Here is a 17811-nt window from a genome sequence, read left to right as displayed (position 1 = left end):
CCAAATTCAATACTTAGCACTGAAATCCCCTTCCAAAAAACAAAGCATACCTATTGGCTTGTTTTATTCCTTTGGGAATGATTATCACGTTCAAAAGGTTACAAGAAAAATAAAAATACTATGCTCACTCTTTATATTCTTAAATATCCATTTGATTCTATATGGACACTAAGATACTAAAGAAATCACTGAAGATTAACATAAAGTAATCTTGGAGAGGCAAAAAAGCAACCTAGTTTCTACATAAATAAAACTACAAACCTTCACTGAATTTCTTTTCCAAATCAATGTTAAATACTTGACCTACATTTTGTACCTGATTTTTTGTTGTTTAATTTTCTTTGAAGCATATATGACACATCCTAAAATAGTTCATTTATTATATTTTACTGGTATAGGAGAACATCTTTGAAACAACTTTGGTGAGATATATTCTCTATAAAACTAACAAAAGCTGGGGAGATGGTTCAGTGTGCAAGAGTGGTTGCTGCACAAGCAGGAGGACCTAAATTTAAACCTCCAACATGTAAAAGTCCAGGTGTGGCTGCTTGTGCCTAGAACTTTGGCGTGAGTGCCAAGAACAGAAAAAATAGTATAGTGTGCTTTTTAAATGTACAACTCAGATGAAGTTAGTCTACAAGTGGTTATAAGACATGAAAGATTTCAAGACTTCCTAGCAATTTTCTAAAATTATATTATTTAATAATCTACAATCATTTATTTCATAGTAGAGAGTCTCAATTATGTAATGAGAGTAAAATATTTTCTTTAAGTGGGATGAGGCAAGTTTTCCCTTTCAGTCTTGACTCAAAGTAAAAGTATTTTGATTTGCACAATTTTGAATATATCAGTTACTTATACACTGGCTTATATGTACCAATAATCTGGCAGCAGGATCTGAAATACAAGCTTTATATTACCAAATGCTACATATTTGGCTCAATTGAGTATTGTGCAGAATGGTGGTGATTAGCATTCACCTTGTCTCTACTCCTTTGCCCCTGTCCCAGGATTTCATAACTTCTTGAGTTACTTTTATGATTTTATGCTTGATAATCTTATAACTCTAACTTTCCTCTCTGTAATACAATAATAAAATCTCAGCTTGACAGAATAGCTCTACTGATAAGAACTTTAAGTAAATGGTTTTTCTAGAAATTGAGGTTCCTGACCTGAGCACTGAGGGTAAAATGACTTGAATGTGCTTTCCAAAGTGTAGGTGCGGCCAAGAAGACAGTTAATGGGAGTGGGGAAGGAGTTTAAGAGATAATAAGACGTTCTAATATGACTGGGTGATAAAGAGCTCTCATGAGGGTCAGCAAGATGGATCAATGGGTTAAGGTGCTTGCAGCCAAGTCTGACCTGAGTTTGACATACATTAGTAATTCCATTACTATGGGTAGGAGGCACATAGACAGATCCCTAGAGCTTGCCGGCCAACCAGTTTAGCTCGATCAGTACTTCGGGGTCAGTGAGACCATGTCTCAAAGAATAAGGCAGAGTGTGACAGAAAGGCACTGATGGTTTATCTCCATTTATATACATACAACACATGTGCATATATATACATACACACAAGTCTCACAGAGATTAACACTCATCTATAAAAGGATGGCAGCTTTTTCCTCATACTGATTGTCCCCAAAGGTAACTAATATTTTAGTTACTAATAGCAACTAAAACAACCAAGAACTATCCATAAGTATTACCTTTGTAAATGTCCAAAAAAGCTCTTTACTATGGTTTAGGGACCCCACTGGGTGACACAAACTGAGGAACCATATTAGAAGGGTAAGATAAATTCCATTTTGTTTACATCATAACTCATCCAAACTAGCACTGCACCACACAGAGGATTCTTCTGGGCTTCTTGCTTCTACTATAGTAGAAAACCAAAGATAGAGATAGATTCTAAATTCAGAGTCCTAACATTTAATACTTCTTTGTAGCCAGTCTCACCCTATGGGAGATATTGAGGATGGCAGAGGTGGACCACCTACAATCAGGAGGGTGGTGAGGGTCGCAGGAACAAGAAGAAAAATCTTAGTGGTAGCTGTGCATTCTGGCCAGTGAGATGTATCAACAGAAAAAACTTTCCTCCATGTAAATTGATTCATCACATGTATGGAAATGTTAAAATCACAGTGTTTGTAATTTATATACCTTGGACTTTTGTTTGCCTTGAACTGCTAGAGCATGTAAGCTTTTTCCAACATACTCACAAAATCTTTTTGCCTAGCTACAAGTAATGTCATCTTAAGTGAGAATGGCTGTGTTAAAGAGAGGAGAGCTTGTTAAACAGGTTTAGTATGAAGAAAAAAATTAAACATTTCAAATCAAATGAAACACTGTTTACATTAGGAACGAAAAGCACAAAATATAGAAAAACCTAACAAAAACCATACTCAGTGAAAGTATAAAATATTGGCAAAAGAAACAAAAACTTAGCTAAATACATAAGTTAAAAATATCTAAATACTAGCTATACATGCCAATCCTAGAGTTTTAATTTTCATAAATCTTATTTTGACACTGAATGATGAAATACATATATTTTTCTGCTACCTTTATAAGACTGTTCTTTGAGTAAAACATTTTTAAAAGGTTCATACATATGTCCGTCTCTGAAGTCAAACTTTCTAAGTAACACTAATTTCTACCACTCTACAGAGGAAAATAATTTCTACTTGTAGAAAAACAGCTTGCTGTAAATATGGATCAAACGTTTCTCTGTAATGGGGTGCCATAAATATTTCAGATTAAATTATTTGAGAACTACAATATGACATCAAATTCTTATAAATTCTAAGGTAGGTAGGTAGGTAGGTAGGTACATTTTCTATTTTGCCTGCTGACAGAGCAGGCCTATAATCATCAAGACTTCAGGGGATGTTTTGTCAGTATTCTAAGAAAAGATGTTTTCCCCTGATTTGAAAGGAAACCTAGAGAATATTCTTTCAGCTTTGTTTTGAGTATGTGCAGTTGTTACTCATTTCATGCTGTCTGGACAAGGCTCAGATCCTAAACTCTGCATTGTCGTAAGACCGACTGATAATCAGCTTGCTCTGGATAAATTATTCAACAAGCATGCTTAGTTACAGCCTTGAATTTGATCACCAACACTACAACAAACCACTACTACCAACAAATTACACACGCAATAAGCTTCCATTTACTGAGCCACTAAATGGCCTTATTTGAGTTCAGCAGCTATGCAAAAGCTAGGGGTGAAAGCATCTGAAACCCAGTCAGTGCTAGATGGTAGGCAATCTCTAGATTAAGTGAAAGATCCTGCCTCAAAATATAAGGAGAAGAGGAACTCAGGAGACATATGATGTCAACATCTTGACTCCACATGCAGAGATATGAGCACATGCATGCATTCACAAATACAGCATGAATACACTTGCATAAAATAACCTTAAAAACAAGAAATCTGAGTTTCAAGGAGCATAATTCTTCAACACTTAACCTTTGTTATTACTAGGAACCTGCTACAGTCTCCTTCAAAGAAGGGACACTGATATTTCTTACAGTGTTAATGATGTTCAAAAACAAGATTTTTTTTTCCATTTAAGGTATTTTGACTGAATAAAGTAGAGAATAAATAGCACCTACGAGCTTTGTGATGGTGTAATTAGCCATGGTAATTAGATTATTCCTGAGATTCTCACTAAATAAGAAATGTTAGCATTATTAAAGGTAAAGATCAAAGACCAAACAAAATAATTTGTGTGCATTTGTTTCCCTTCTGTTCATACATCTATCCTTCTACAACTATTGTCTGTGCTAGGCAAAGTGGACTTGCTAAGACAGCCTAATTAGGTAAAGTGAACCATGCATTCCACTTAAAATAAATAAATAAATCCTGAATTAGGTGTATGCTTCTCCAACTAAATATAAACCAAGAAGCCATTCACTTGAAAAGTTATGAGAGTAGTCTCTAGGTCAATACTCCATGTTCTTAGAAATCAACCATTTGAGTCAATAATGCACATCTATTTAGATAATCTGAACTTAAAAAGATAAACGTTTAAGTATCTAACAATATTAAATAGTACTCTATAAAACTAAAGAGAGAGATAAGAGTTCAAGATATGCTTGTAGTGTATTATGTTTGTAGTATATATTTCTTATAATTACAAAAAATTCTAGAACATCTGTTTTGGTGGTGTTATAGCAACTTTAAGAGTCATGAGACTTTTCATGTCATCCTTACTTAAGAGGAATATTTGTTTCCAGAAAATGTTTATAAAATAATGAAATTATTTTGTCTTACTAAATTACATCATTTAACCAAGTTTAGTAAATTAAAAAAAGTCAGTACTGGCTACAAAATAAGACCCTATTTCAAGAGTCTCTGTGTATCTATGTATCTATCTATCTAACTACATAGAATCACACACATATGACCCATGAAAATGAAAAGACTAGTTGAGAAGAGGAAGGGATGAAAAAAGGAAGAGGATAGGAAGGGATAATAGAGTAAAAAAAAATCAAAGTATATGATTTACTTGAACAAAATGTGATTAATGAAGCCCATCATTATGTACAGCAAATATACTTTAACAAAAATTATTCACAAAGCTCTCACCACAATTATTTACAGAAATCACATCTGATATCATAAGTAAATTAGATACATTTTAACTTTATAGAAATATTTTCTCTCAAGTTTTAAAAAGAATCTTCATATCTAAAAAGAATAAACTGTCATATTTGCATTTTACTTTCTTACATGGTTCAACAAAAGAAAAACATGTTTATCTACACACACACACAATCTTTGTGAATGAGAACAGCAAAATGTTCTTTATTTTTTCAATATTCCTGCATTTGAAAATTTCCATATAAAAAGTTCAGAGGACAAAAACCTCTCAATTGACTTCTGGGAGCTGTGGGTTTTCTTATAGTACATTATGTATGTCCAGTGTATCTCTTTTGATCACGAGCAGGATTTTCCCTCCCCACTGAAAACAACTGTTGCAAAAATTATGCTTTTAAACAAAAACATGCAAAAATCACAATACTAGGACAGAGTTTTTTTTAAGTAGGCTAAAAAGGTTGGTGTAAGTGAATTAACTGCTTTACCTGAAAGTTAACATCTTCTTTCTTAAATATTAGTGCTCGAACTTCATCTGGATCACCATTAAATATAGCTTGCACCAGTGATGGCTAAAAAAAGAAAATGAATAAATAAATGAACATTGATCATATAATATATATAACTTTAAAGATATTTCTGCATGTTTCTAAATCTATGTTTTTTTTCTCCCCTGTAGCCATAATCTTTTTTGAGGGGATAGGGAACATAAATCAGACATTTCATGCAGCCTAATAATATTAAAAGTATGGCGTTCATCCCGGGGAGTGTAATAAAGAAGCCTAATTAATAAATCTTTTCAAAAGTAATTTGACCAAAATTAAGTAACAGATTTGACACTCATTTTATTTCTTATGTGAAAACCCTTTGCTTATATACGATGAAAAGACAGACACACAAATAAGTCTGATAACTCAAATCTATTTTTGGAATAGAACCAATCAAATAAGCAACTCCTAATCCACTGAAGACTATGAAAGAAGAAGATTTTGAAAACAGCTATTCGGAGCATGAAAATAACATACATGGGTATTCCTACTACAGAAATATAATATATAATGTTTATATATACATACTGTATATATGATAGAAATCCCAGAAACAAAATTTAACATCTGATAAAAATAACTACTATTCAAAGACCAAAAGATAATACACATCTGAATAAAAAGAAAGACAAACATATGCATGTCATATTTAAATATAAGCTTCTAACCAGCAGTATAGCCTCTGCAAGGCATCATATTATACTAGTCAAATAGGATTAGCTAACGACAACAGTGTTTACAATAAGGTTAAGGACATACCCTGAATCTTTTTAATATAAAGTTTTGTATGAAAATGGGTAAAATTCATTATAGAAAAGGCTATGCCTTGACGTTGCTGGTAGCAGTCAACCTTTTCAAAAATATGCAGAATCCCTGATTGTCAGATCAGTTCTAAAACCAAAAGAAAACAAAGAGCATGTTTTCATAACTACTTTGGTTTATTTTCGAGTCTTCATACGGAGATGAACAGATGTCCAAAGTAAAAACTAAGCATTTGAAAAAGAAACTCAGAAATGTACTCATTTTACACACAAATAATACTGCATCATACAGACCCACATACTGCCTGGAGTTTCTAATGAAGCTAGTAAAATCTAACTCAGTGTACTACTACAAATTTAAATTTACATAACTAGTTCTATAAAATATAATCAACAGAAACTCTCATAGCTTACCAATACATTTCCAGAGAATGGAGAATGTAGAGATTTATTTTCCTGGGGCAACTTAGAAATGAATACAGGAGAATCATCTTCTACCTCCTCCAAGACAACAATACACACTCGACTCATTCGCTCTTTTAGAACATTAAACTCCACGCTATATGATAGAAGTCACAGTGGGAAGAGCACAGTTTTTCCTCCTCTTCTGTATATCACTCATGAACATTCTCTGAACAGTGCAGCTGGTTTCATAGTTAGTAATATTAGAGTAACTGAACTTTAAAATTATGACACATAACTCCCTACAAATAAAAACCCATTTCTTTCTGCCAGGTTATTGCAATCTATAAAAAGTTTCACATCAATATGTCAATAATTAAAGCTCAAGTCTAGGGTTAATTCTTTTAAAAATATTTTTCTTCTGCCAAAATAGTTACATTAAGCTCTGAAATTTACTTGTACAAAACAATCCTTGTTTTGGGTGACACGACACCACACCATAAAAAAAATGCAGTCAGAAACAACTGCTGAAATAGAGGTGGCCACAGATAGCCCCACTCTCGTCTACAAGGTCATACAGTTACCAGTAGGCTGGGCGGCTTGTAGCTGAAAATAAAAACAACAGAATCTCACTATTCTGTTTCCACTTCTAATTTGTCTTCATTTTTTCAGCTTCAACGACTTAATACAGATATTATCCAGGAAACAAACAAAAAATATAGAAGTTAGCATAAATCCTGAAAATGAAGTTCAGCGTTGACAATTCTTTCTGTGTTTAGGAAAGAAAAAAAAAGCCACCACTCTGCATTAACGGCAAAGCTGCAGCACATTTACACGTGATGAGTCAGATCACAGGAGACAACAGGACCTCTGGTACGAGAATACAAGTTGATTAATCCAGACTTCACACACAGTAGTCGAAACACAGAGCTTTATCCCATCAGTAACAGAAGCAAGGCAAAGCTTTCATTCTTTCTCCATCAGGCAGTTGTTCCTGGCTGCCCAGCAAAAAGACCCAGGCACCAGGCAGAAATGGTGTCAGTGGAGAATCCTAACAAGCAGACAGCAAAAGAATCAGAAGACTTTTGAGCTCCAATTACTGCTTCGGAATTTTCATTTTGAGTAGTTTATCGCTCTAGTACTTCCTTTCATCTCTGCATGAATACAGCTTCCATTAAACAGTCCTCATTCAGAGGGAAAACAGCAGACTGTGCATCTTCTCTGAGCCAACTACTTTATTCAGTCATCTGCCTCTGTGCCAATACAGTTTCCTCCCCTGGTGAAAACCGCTACAGTTATCCTTTTCAGTTGATTTCAGATGCTTTCCTGTTCCTCAGATGATCTTGCAAAATTCCACTGTTATCTTCAAATGAATAAGCCCTTGAGAAATACCTACACAACCTCAGAATCAGTCCCGCAGAAGCATTTCGACTGAGCAACAGTCTGAAGACCCACAGGATGAAATGCCTAGTAATGCTCACGTTACACTTACCAGAGAGCTGAACGACTCAGGATGTAACGGATGTAACTTCCTCTAGCAGGAGAAAAAAATAGTGCATTTGGACAGCCTTCACAATTAGAGGGTTCATGCCAGTTCTGTGACTAATACAGATCAAACTGAAAATTCTATAACTGAAAAATAAGTGCACTTTTAACATTTTCCACTAAAAGCCACAAGGAAATCTGGTGTACTGCCTCTGCTGAGTAACAGTGGCGTTAGCAAGTAAACAATCCCAAACAGCTTAACTGCTTTCGTATGCGACAAGTACAGCCAATGTTTAACTCCATGATAGCAGCTGCAGTAAGAATGTCTGTAGTGAGTAAGAGAGATCTCAAGAGGAAAGAGACATAGTGTATCAGACTAAAGACCATGAACCTAAGTTAAGATACACTACTTTTATTTTTCCAAGACCACCTTCCTCCTCCCTTCTCATTTCTTCTTCCCCTTTGGATGTATGTTTTTTTCTAGAATGGAAAGAGGTTTTAAAAAACCAAATGTTAAGGCTTGCTATGACTTCTAAGTTAATGAATTAACTTTTCAGTTAATGAGTCAATCTTTTATTGACTCATATTTTTTTAAAGAAAAAATTTTAAATTTCATAAAGGTAGAAATCCTAATGTTAAGATATTATGAAACATTTGAATTTTCACTGAAGACATTAAATAATACTTTCATATCTGAATATGCTCTGAAGTCTTAAAAACCCACTAAACAGCTGCATAAAACAAATGTTTAAAGTTCTTGTCCTGAATTACATAGAGCATAGAATCTTAACATAGAAACTAAACAACCAAGCCCTCCTTCCCGATAAAATAATTTCCCAAAAGCTACAATTCAGTGTGAAAACCAACCATTTGGGGGGCTGAGGTTGTAACACTTGTCTAGCATGCACCAGGCCATGGGTTTAATCCTAAACACTGTAAACAAAACCACCCAAAAACGCTATGAAGTTGGCTTTCACTACCTTTCTCACTTTGCCCCAGACTAAGAATATTTCCCAATTTATTACAAAGAAATACTATGCCCTACCTGATCTGTATTTTCTCCTTTTATCATCTTGTATTTTTTCCCCCTGAGACAGGGTTTCCCTGTAGTTTCTAGAGCCTGTCCTGTAGCTAGCTCTTGCAGACCAGGCTGGCCTCGAACTCAGAGATCCGCCTGCCTCTGCCACCCGAGTGCTGGGATTAAAGGCGTGTGCCACCACCGCCCGGCTCATCTCGTATTCTTATAAGCAACCTCATGCTATTTTTCAGCATTTTATGCATGGTGCTATACATCTTTCCTTAATATAATATTCTACTATAATCACATTTTATATAGGAAAAAAAAAACCCAGAAGACTATAATGCTTAACGCCAAAAACCATATATTCCTACTACATTAAGATTTTTTTTAAAAAAAAAAAAAACTTTACTGCTATGTGGAAGAACTGATCATTAAAGAAAACTGATAATGACTGTTGAAAGTTTAGGCAACAAAAGATTATCTATTTGTGAGTAAGTTCCCCCCACCCCCTGAGACAGGGTTTCTCTGTAGTTTTGGAGCCTGTTCTGGAACTAGCTCTTGTAGACCAGGCTACCAGGCTGGCTTCGAACTCACAGAGATCCTCCTGGCTCTGCCTCCCGAGTGCTGGGATTAAAGGCATGCGCCACCACCGCCAGGCATAAGTTATTTTTGAATGAGCATTTCAATGCTACTATTTGCTTAAGCCAATTTACTTATTATTAAATCATGGGGAGGGGGACTTAATATAGGTAAGAATGCCAGAAATTATATAAAGTATCCATGTAGAGAAGAACCAACATTCACATGGGGTTCAATAGTTAATCTTCCGTGGGGAAGGATGGGCTCTTGCTTTGTTGCTCAGGCTAGCCTAGAACTCCTGCACTTAACAGATCTGCCTGCTTTGACCTCCCTAGCAGATGGGACTCTAGGTACATGCCAACATGTCTGCTTCTACTAGTGTAGGGCCGTATATTATACAGGCCTATATGTCTACATTGTATGGCGACCAGACTCTCAAGCCATAGTTTGCACCTGACCACAAAGAAGGTGGTCACCTAGCCTTTCCAGACAAACCTAACAAAGGGTCAGTATATGCTAATGTTGTTTTGCTCCTTCTTTGTAATTTGGAGGACACCTAGGATAGAGATATTAATTCAGCTACAGAGCTGCTGTACAGAACAGGAAGATAGACGAGACAGAGCAGGTATAGATAGGTGTGGATGTGACCTTAGACATTCGCCTGGTTACCTAGGAAACAGAATTCTAATGAATTCCCTCCTCAGTTAAGTATAAAAGTTTTGGTATAAAAGCTGTTTGGAGAATAAATGCGGGTGAGAATTTTCAGGATGTGAATGTACAGTTTCAGGAAGAATCACTGAGAATCTCCCTCCCAATAAAGCGATGTGACTTGAGTCTTTAATCCCACACCTCCCCTCTCGTCCAGAGAAATAATTTATGGTCTGGGCTGGCACCTGACCACAACATACTAGTTACTTTAAAATATATAAAATGTTTTATAGGCAAATATTGTAACATATGATGTTACCCATATCTATATAGTATAATCAAATATCATTCTAACACTTGAAACATATAAAAATAAAATTTTAGTAACATCTTATTGCCTATTTTCAGGGTTCTCTAAAATAGAACCTCTTTTTATATAAATAATTTTTAACTTGCTCCAAAGTATCTGATGTAAGTTCATTTACTTTGATTAAAGAAGTTGCATCCTATTTCTTGTTTGAGATCAACTTTTACAATGAAGGTTTTCCCAACCATTTGGAGATGAGGGATTTCAAGATGGGGTTTCATTATATCGCTCCAGCTGTCCTGGAATTCACAGAGATCTGCCTGCCTCTGTCTCCCAAGCACTGGGATTAAAAGCATGTGACACTACCACCTGGCTTCCTAATCATTCTTTACATAAAATTTATCCTACAAAAATTTAAAATTTTATTTAAAGCCCCTATGTCAGCATCTACAGCATGATTGGAAAATGAAGGGTTAACGTATCAGTACTATTGTAATAATCTAGAAGCTCAAATAAAACCACATTGAACAAGAATACCCATTTTAAAGATATTTACTAAAAATTACATAGCATTGATTGAACAAATATTCAGTCTTATTTCTTCTATGCACAGCACATAAAAAAACTAGAAAATATTGTGTTTGCATGTGTATAAAATTTTTCATCTGCTAAGACATTATACAATATAAGCAGGCTGCTATATCATAAATAAGAAAAATAACCAGTATAAGAACATAAGATACTGAAAGGCAACATCATATACCAGAGGCTTACACAGGAAATACAGACCACACATTCATGAGGCAGTGAACAGTTACAAATTCATTAACTGTAACTGGCATATAAGGGACCTTCCAAATGTTTTTACAAAGCTATCCACAAACCTCACTGCTAGGTTTCTTGTTTTAACTGATTTTTTTTTTCTTTTTTGCCTCTTAAACCAATAATAACTAGCTGGAGATTTTGGGATCAGAACTCATTCTCACATTTGGGGGAAAAGGTTTCAAAATTTAAAAACACTAATTGTACTACATGAATAAGCTACTCAAATCTTAGACCAGTATGATCTAATAGAAATATAAAGATGCCTACACAAGTAATTTCTTATATAGTCACATTTTTAAGCAAAAGCTGGCAAATTAAAATTTTAACATGTCCAAAATAAGATAGTGAAACCCACAACATTATATTATGTGGAGAAAGAAAGTCTAAATGGGATGTCTCCACCAAATTCTTCCCCTCAGACCTCAGAGAATCCCACAGAGGAGGGGGAAAGACTGGAAAAGCCAAAGATGATGGAGACTGAGAACAAGGCCCCCTGAATCAACTAAGCAAGGAACATATGGGTCTACACCATGTTCTCTGTGTATATATTATAGTTATTAGCTTATTTCTTTATGGCACCCTTGACTGTGAGAAATCTGACTGTTGGGACTCTTCCTCCTGTTGGGCTGCCACGTCCAACTCCAACATGACCAATCTTACATACTGTTGATGGCAATGTAAACTAGTCCAGCCACTATCAACATGGAAGTTCCTTAAAAAACAAAATAACAATAGAACTACTATATGACCTTTTATATACCACTCTGCAGTAGACGCAAAGGAGTCAAAGTTGGCATATAACAGAAACACTGTATGGCCACCATTATCACAACACTAGCAATCGTTGAACTACAGAATAAGCCCAGGTGCCCCAATCAGCAGGTAAAAGCAGAGAGTTATGATCACAACGATGCTGAAAGGAGGTTGGTTTTCAGAGGGAAGATTAATAGGAAACATTTGAAGATAAAACTTTCATTGTATATGGTCAAAATTAACTTCTCCTATTTCAGTCTCATATATTTTCTTAAATTTGACATTTTTTCTAATGCAAATGGCATTTATACGAGGGTTTCCTTCCATCTGTTTTAAGAGTCCCTCCCTTAAAAAAGAAACAAAAACACTCTAGAACCCTCACAGTATTTTTATTAGTGTGTTGTGAATAATTTACAGTGAGTAGGGAAATTAACTCTGGAAGACAATGACAAAATTTAAATTTTCTATGTTAATATATAGTTTGCTACTGGTTCTCTACTTACCAACCTTCGTTAACTCTTCCCTTCTTAGAGCCTACCTTCAGTTCTGTTCTATATAGCACATGGCTTGGAGAAATCTTGAATAGAGTAAGGTGATCATGGTAATTCTATTCTACCTACTAAGTAACTCATTTGGTAACTGACATGCAATCTATGCCAGCTTGCTCTGTCACATGCCAGGGAAAGTCAGCTGTAGTGCTTCTAGGAAAGTTTTTCTTTTCCCTTCCTTCCTTCCTTCCTCCCTCCTTCCCTCTCTCCCTCCCTCCCTCCTTCCTTCATCTAAGGGAGAGAAAAGGAAAAGGTCCTCCTACTGGACAAGAATATGTTTGATAATAATGTCATGAGGTATGCTGGGTATCTTATGACTGAATGGAGTTATCCTAGAGTCCATGCTAAGTCTAACAGAGGGAAAACCTATGTATGGCAAGTAAACTAAACCACTTAACCTAAAGAACAGTATTTCAATTCCTACTGCTATGGTATGACCCTTTACTTTTTAATCCAGTTTCTATTTTAAATATAAATTATTTTCAGTTTAAAATAGCCCTAATATTAAAGGACAAACTGATGTAGGAGGGTCATCTGTCTATGTGTTACTTTCATTGGTTAATAAAGAAGCTGCCTTGGACTTTTGATAGGCCAGCCCTTAGGTGGGTGGAGTAGACAGAACAGAATTGTGGGAGAAAGAAAGCAGAGTCAAGCAGACGCCATGACTCTCTGGCCTGAAACGGACATAGGCTAGAATCTCCCCGGTAAGCTACAACCCTGTGGTGATACACAGATTATTAGATATGGGTTAAAGCAAGATATGAGAGTTAGCCAATAAGAGGCTGGAAATAATGGGCCAGGCAGTGTTTAAATGAATACAATTTGTGTGTTGTTATTTCGGGTGTAAAGCTAGCCATGTGGAAGCTGGGCGGAACAAAAAGCAGGCCTGCTCACTGCTCATCTTTTGCTACAACAAACAATATTTTATTACAAATAAAAGCTATTAAAATATAATGATTAACCTTATATTGGCTCAAAAGTTTTTAAGTATGCCTGTGATGCTGGATATTATGAATATAAAGGTCAACAAAGCAATAAAAATTCCAGCGTCATTGTTGGTAGGTTTAACAACTAAATTAGCTAAGAATGGACTAGTCACAGATTCTAATAAGACAGCTCCTTTATTTTTAAGAAGTTTAGAGCCATTTACAACTAATGGAATTAGCATTGCTTAACAGTTATAATCATAACATTTTATAAGCTTACTAAAGTAAAAAAAAATTAAAAAAGATCCCGTTCTGGGTTCCTGAAGATTGCTGTTCTCCAAAACACTGGTTACTACAGCAGTGTTTTGTTTTGTTTTTAAAGAAACTCCATAGCACAAACACATCAGAAAACTACTTTCCTTCTTTTAGCCATAAAAATTGCTATGCTGAAATACATTGTTCTTTTATGTCTGTTTTTTGTTTTATCAAGACAGGGTTTTTCTGTGTATCCTTGGTGGTCCTGGAACTTGCTCTTGTAGACCAGGCTGGCTTCGAACTAATAGAGATCCACCTGTCTCTGCCTCCTGAGTTCTGAGATTAAAGGTGTATGCCACCATTCCACGCAAAATATAGCATTCTTTTATAAAGGGAACTAAAGAAAAATGTTTTAAACTATCTGAGTCATTGCTTGAATTTTAAAATAGAATGTTCAGTATGTCTCCACCCTGTTACAGCTCAAAAAGACATGAGTCATTTTCTTTATTATTTTCCAAATGATAGTTACTTTTAAACGTAAGTGATATAGTTTTAGTTTGTGTGTGGAATAACCAGTGTGCACGTAAGTGACTGATCTTTCTCTACTAGCAGAAATTTTTGGGCTGTCTCATGTAATTATTGCTTAAAGAAACAAACACAGGGTAACCATAGCAACTCACTCTCCTTAACTTTTAAAGTACAGTAACGTAATACCACATTTACCCAGGTGTTTTCAAATTATAGAAACCAACATGAATAATCACGTTGTAAATAATCTTTTTTAAATAATCTTTTATTCTTTTTTGTTTGTTTTGTTTCGTTTTTCGAGACAGAGTTTCTCTGTAGCTTTGGAGCCTGTCCTCGAATTAGCTCTTGTAGACCAGGCTGACCTCCAACTCACAGAGATCCACCAGCTCCTGCCTCCAGAGTGTTGGGATTAAAGTCGTGCGCCACCACCGCCCAGCTCTTTAATCCTTTTTAAGAATTTAATTTCTGTGTATGTATGAGTCCTGTGTGTGTGTGTGTGTGCGCGCGCGCGCACGTGCTGTGAATTTGTGGTACCCATGGAAACCAGAAAAAGGATATGAGATTTCCCCTAGAAATGAAGTTACAGGAAGTTATGAGCTGCCGCATGGGTGATAGGAACTTAACTCAGATCATCTGAAAGTACCAAGTCTCTTAACTAATGAGCCATCTCTTCAGTGTTTCTTAAAGGGCAAGACCTAGTTAGTGTGTTTCAGCTGAGTATGGTGGTACATATTTGAACTAAAGGCCAGACTGAGCTATATAGCAAGACAGTCAAAGAAAAAGGAAGGAAGGAAGGAAGGAAGGAAGGAAGGAGGGAGGGAGGGAGGGAGGGAGGGAGGGAGGGAGGGAGAAAAACACACCAAAAAACAAACAAAAAACTAATAATACTAGACAAATCAAATGGGAGACTTGAGAATAACAAAACATTAAAGACGGGGGGAAAGACCCTCTAATTCATATTGGCTTTCAAATCAGTATGAATGATTAGTAGTTTTGTTTATTTTCAACCTACTTCTTAAGATATGAGGAAATGTAATTTCCAAAATACAGTAATGGTACATAACTATTAGAACAGTTTTTCCTTTTACGTCCTTCACATTTGACATGTTAGGTATATTCTAAATATCTTACTTGTTGCTTACCCTATTAAATTTTTTAGTTTATAGTCTTCTGAAAGGAAATAGAGGAAAATTTTCATTGTGTTCTCTTGATATTCTAAATAAGATCATAAATTCTTGTGCATAATTCTTGAATCTAGTCTGCCCTAAAAAAGCCATTTTATCTTCTGTTTTCCTAAATTCATGCTTTTCTAGAGGTCTTCTCTACTGTTAGCTATTGCTCTGTTCACACACAGGGTTATCCCCAGAGCACCTGTGTTTCTGAGTTGAGAAAAACTTTAGTCAGCAAATGTTATCAATAAACTTGCTTATAAAAGCATTGCCCCCTTTGAGGCATGTGCCATCTAATTAGGTAATCTTCCTATTTCTTTTTGTTTGTACCTGTCAAATATCACTACCCAGTTCATCTGGATATTTGTCTCAGGGCCAGTCAGATGGCTCAGGGGGTGAGGACACTTGATGCCAAGCCTGAGAACCAACACTTGATTCCTAGAATCCGCATGACAGGAGATAATAAATGCACATAAGGTATTTTCTGACCCCTGTGAGTTATAACACACACAAAATCAGAATGACTTCTACTACTACCCTGAGTTTCACATATGCCAACTTGTTGCAACTGAAATATGTCACAACATTCCATACAGTTCTGCCTTTGTATATACACTGTTCCCTGTCACCTCTTTATCCACAGAATATAGTAGGGCTGTATAAAATACAGTAGAAAATTAGAGAGCAGCTAAGTCATTAAGAGTCATGAGTGTCATAATATAGCAAATAGATTTTTAAATCTGTACAATGATGGACTGTACCTTTTAAATCAAGTTAAAAAGTAAAAATCAAGTTTATACATTAAAAAAACTCACTGCGGACATAAAATAAAAAGTAACCTAAAAATGAGCTGCCACTATAGCAGAGATAACCACCAGCAAGCTATTGCAAAATTCTATGCCAGAGACCACAAGACAGTGAACTGAAGGGATAAAACAATCTGCCAACAGCTATCAATAACATCAATATGCCTTTCAAACTTTTTGGCTATCATTTTCACTTGTAAAAAATGTAGACATAAGAAAATAATATGAAGATTCTAAAGTGTACATAGTAAGATCATTAAACATCATTAAAACAGGAAACCACCTTAATAATGAATAAAAGAATGGTTTAAAATACAATATATGCCATATAATGCACATTTATCTGATATTCAAAATCTCCTTTGCCCTGAAAGACTGGAGACTGAAGAAGTACAGAGCCTTACAAATGCTAAACAAGTACTCTACCCACTGAGCTACATCCCTGCTTCTCTATAAGAGATTTCTAAAACAAAAACAATACTTATGTCACATGGAATAAAACGTTTGTGTGTGTGTGTGTGTGTGTGTGTGTGTGTGTGTGTAAGACAGTCTTAATTATGGCAGAAAGTTTGAGTGTTGACGATTGAACTTAGGCCTTACACACCTTAGATAAGTGTTCTAATACTGAGCTAGATTCTTTTGTGTATGTGTGCGCGTGCGCACACGCTACTTTATAACTGTAATTTTGCTACTGTTATGAGTTGTAATATAAATAACTGATATTCAGGCAATCTGCTATGTGACCCCAGGGAAAGACTCTTCTGTCCCAAGGGGGTCGCTACCCACAGCATAGATGGGAGGCTTTGGCTTTGTAGGTTACTTTTTAGCTTAATGAACAGTCATTATGTTTATGTTATGGTTGGTTTTGTTTGTTTAAACAACAGACCAATTAAGCCACAGCAGGATTATGGGTTATTTATTCTCACCCTCATAGGTCATATATTTTTTGTTTGTGTTTGTGTGTGTGTTTTGTTTTGTTTTCCAAGACAGGATTTCTCTATAACTTTGGCTGTTCTCAAACTGGCTCTGTAGACCAGGCTGGCCTCGAACTCACAGAGATCTGCCTGCCTCTGCCTCCCAAGTGCTGGGATTAAAGGTGTGCACACCACCACCACCCAGCCTTAGAGCCATGACTCTCATTTTCCTGAACTCAAACACTATCCTACAACTAAGAAAAGGCCCAGGAAGATGAAGCGACAAAAGCTCCCATTGCCAAAACGTAATGACTGCATTTATTAAGCTAAAAAGTAACCTCCAAAGCCAAAGCCTCCCTTCTATGCTGTGACCCCCTTGGGACAGAAGAGTCTTTCCCTGGGGTCACATAGCAGATTGCCTGAATATCAGTTATTTACATTACAACTCATAACAGTAGAAAAATTACAGTTATAAAGTAGCAATGAAAGTAATTCTATGCTTGGGGGAGGTGTCACCACAACATGAGGAAATGTATTAAAGGGTCACAGCATTAGGGAGGTTGGGAACTATTGCTCTAAATTCACTGGGTAATAAAAACCTCTAAATTTATTCCTCAAAAGCTACAAAATAGGGCCTGGAAAACTGGCTTGGTGGCAAGCTGCTCTTGCAGAAGACCCAAGTTTTGTTCCCAGCACCAACGACAGATGGCTCACAGCTGTCTGTTTCCAGCTC

The 17811-nt window shown here is 35.9% G+C and overlaps 1 protein-coding gene across 1 annotated transcript in view; it reads right to left on the bottom strand.

Annotated features, from left to right (window-relative positions):
- The window catches only part of Ankrd28 (ankyrin repeat domain 28), a 93965-nt gene extending 87169 nt beyond the window's left edge, over window positions 1-6796 (bottom strand). Inside the window, exons 1-2 of the mRNA XM_038348747.1 lie at window positions 6327-6796; window positions 5084-5175 (exon numbers count right to left, since the gene is read on the bottom strand). Coding sequence (XP_038204675.1) covers window positions 5084-5175; window positions 6327-6443 — 209 coding nt within the window. The 5' untranslated portion in view covers window positions 6444-6796. The remainder of the gene's footprint in view (window positions 1-5083; window positions 5176-6326) is intronic.
- Between the last annotated feature and the right edge of the window lie 11015 nt (window positions 6797-17811).

This window comes from Arvicola amphibius, chromosome 12 (genome assembly GCF_903992535.2).
Source record: "Arvicola amphibius chromosome 12, mArvAmp1.2, whole genome shotgun sequence".
Taxonomy (NCBI): Eukaryota; Metazoa; Chordata; class Mammalia; order Rodentia; family Cricetidae; genus Arvicola; species Arvicola amphibius.
The sequence above is the reverse complement of the archived record's forward strand: the minus strand, read 5'-3'. Positions and strand labels throughout refer to the sequence as shown.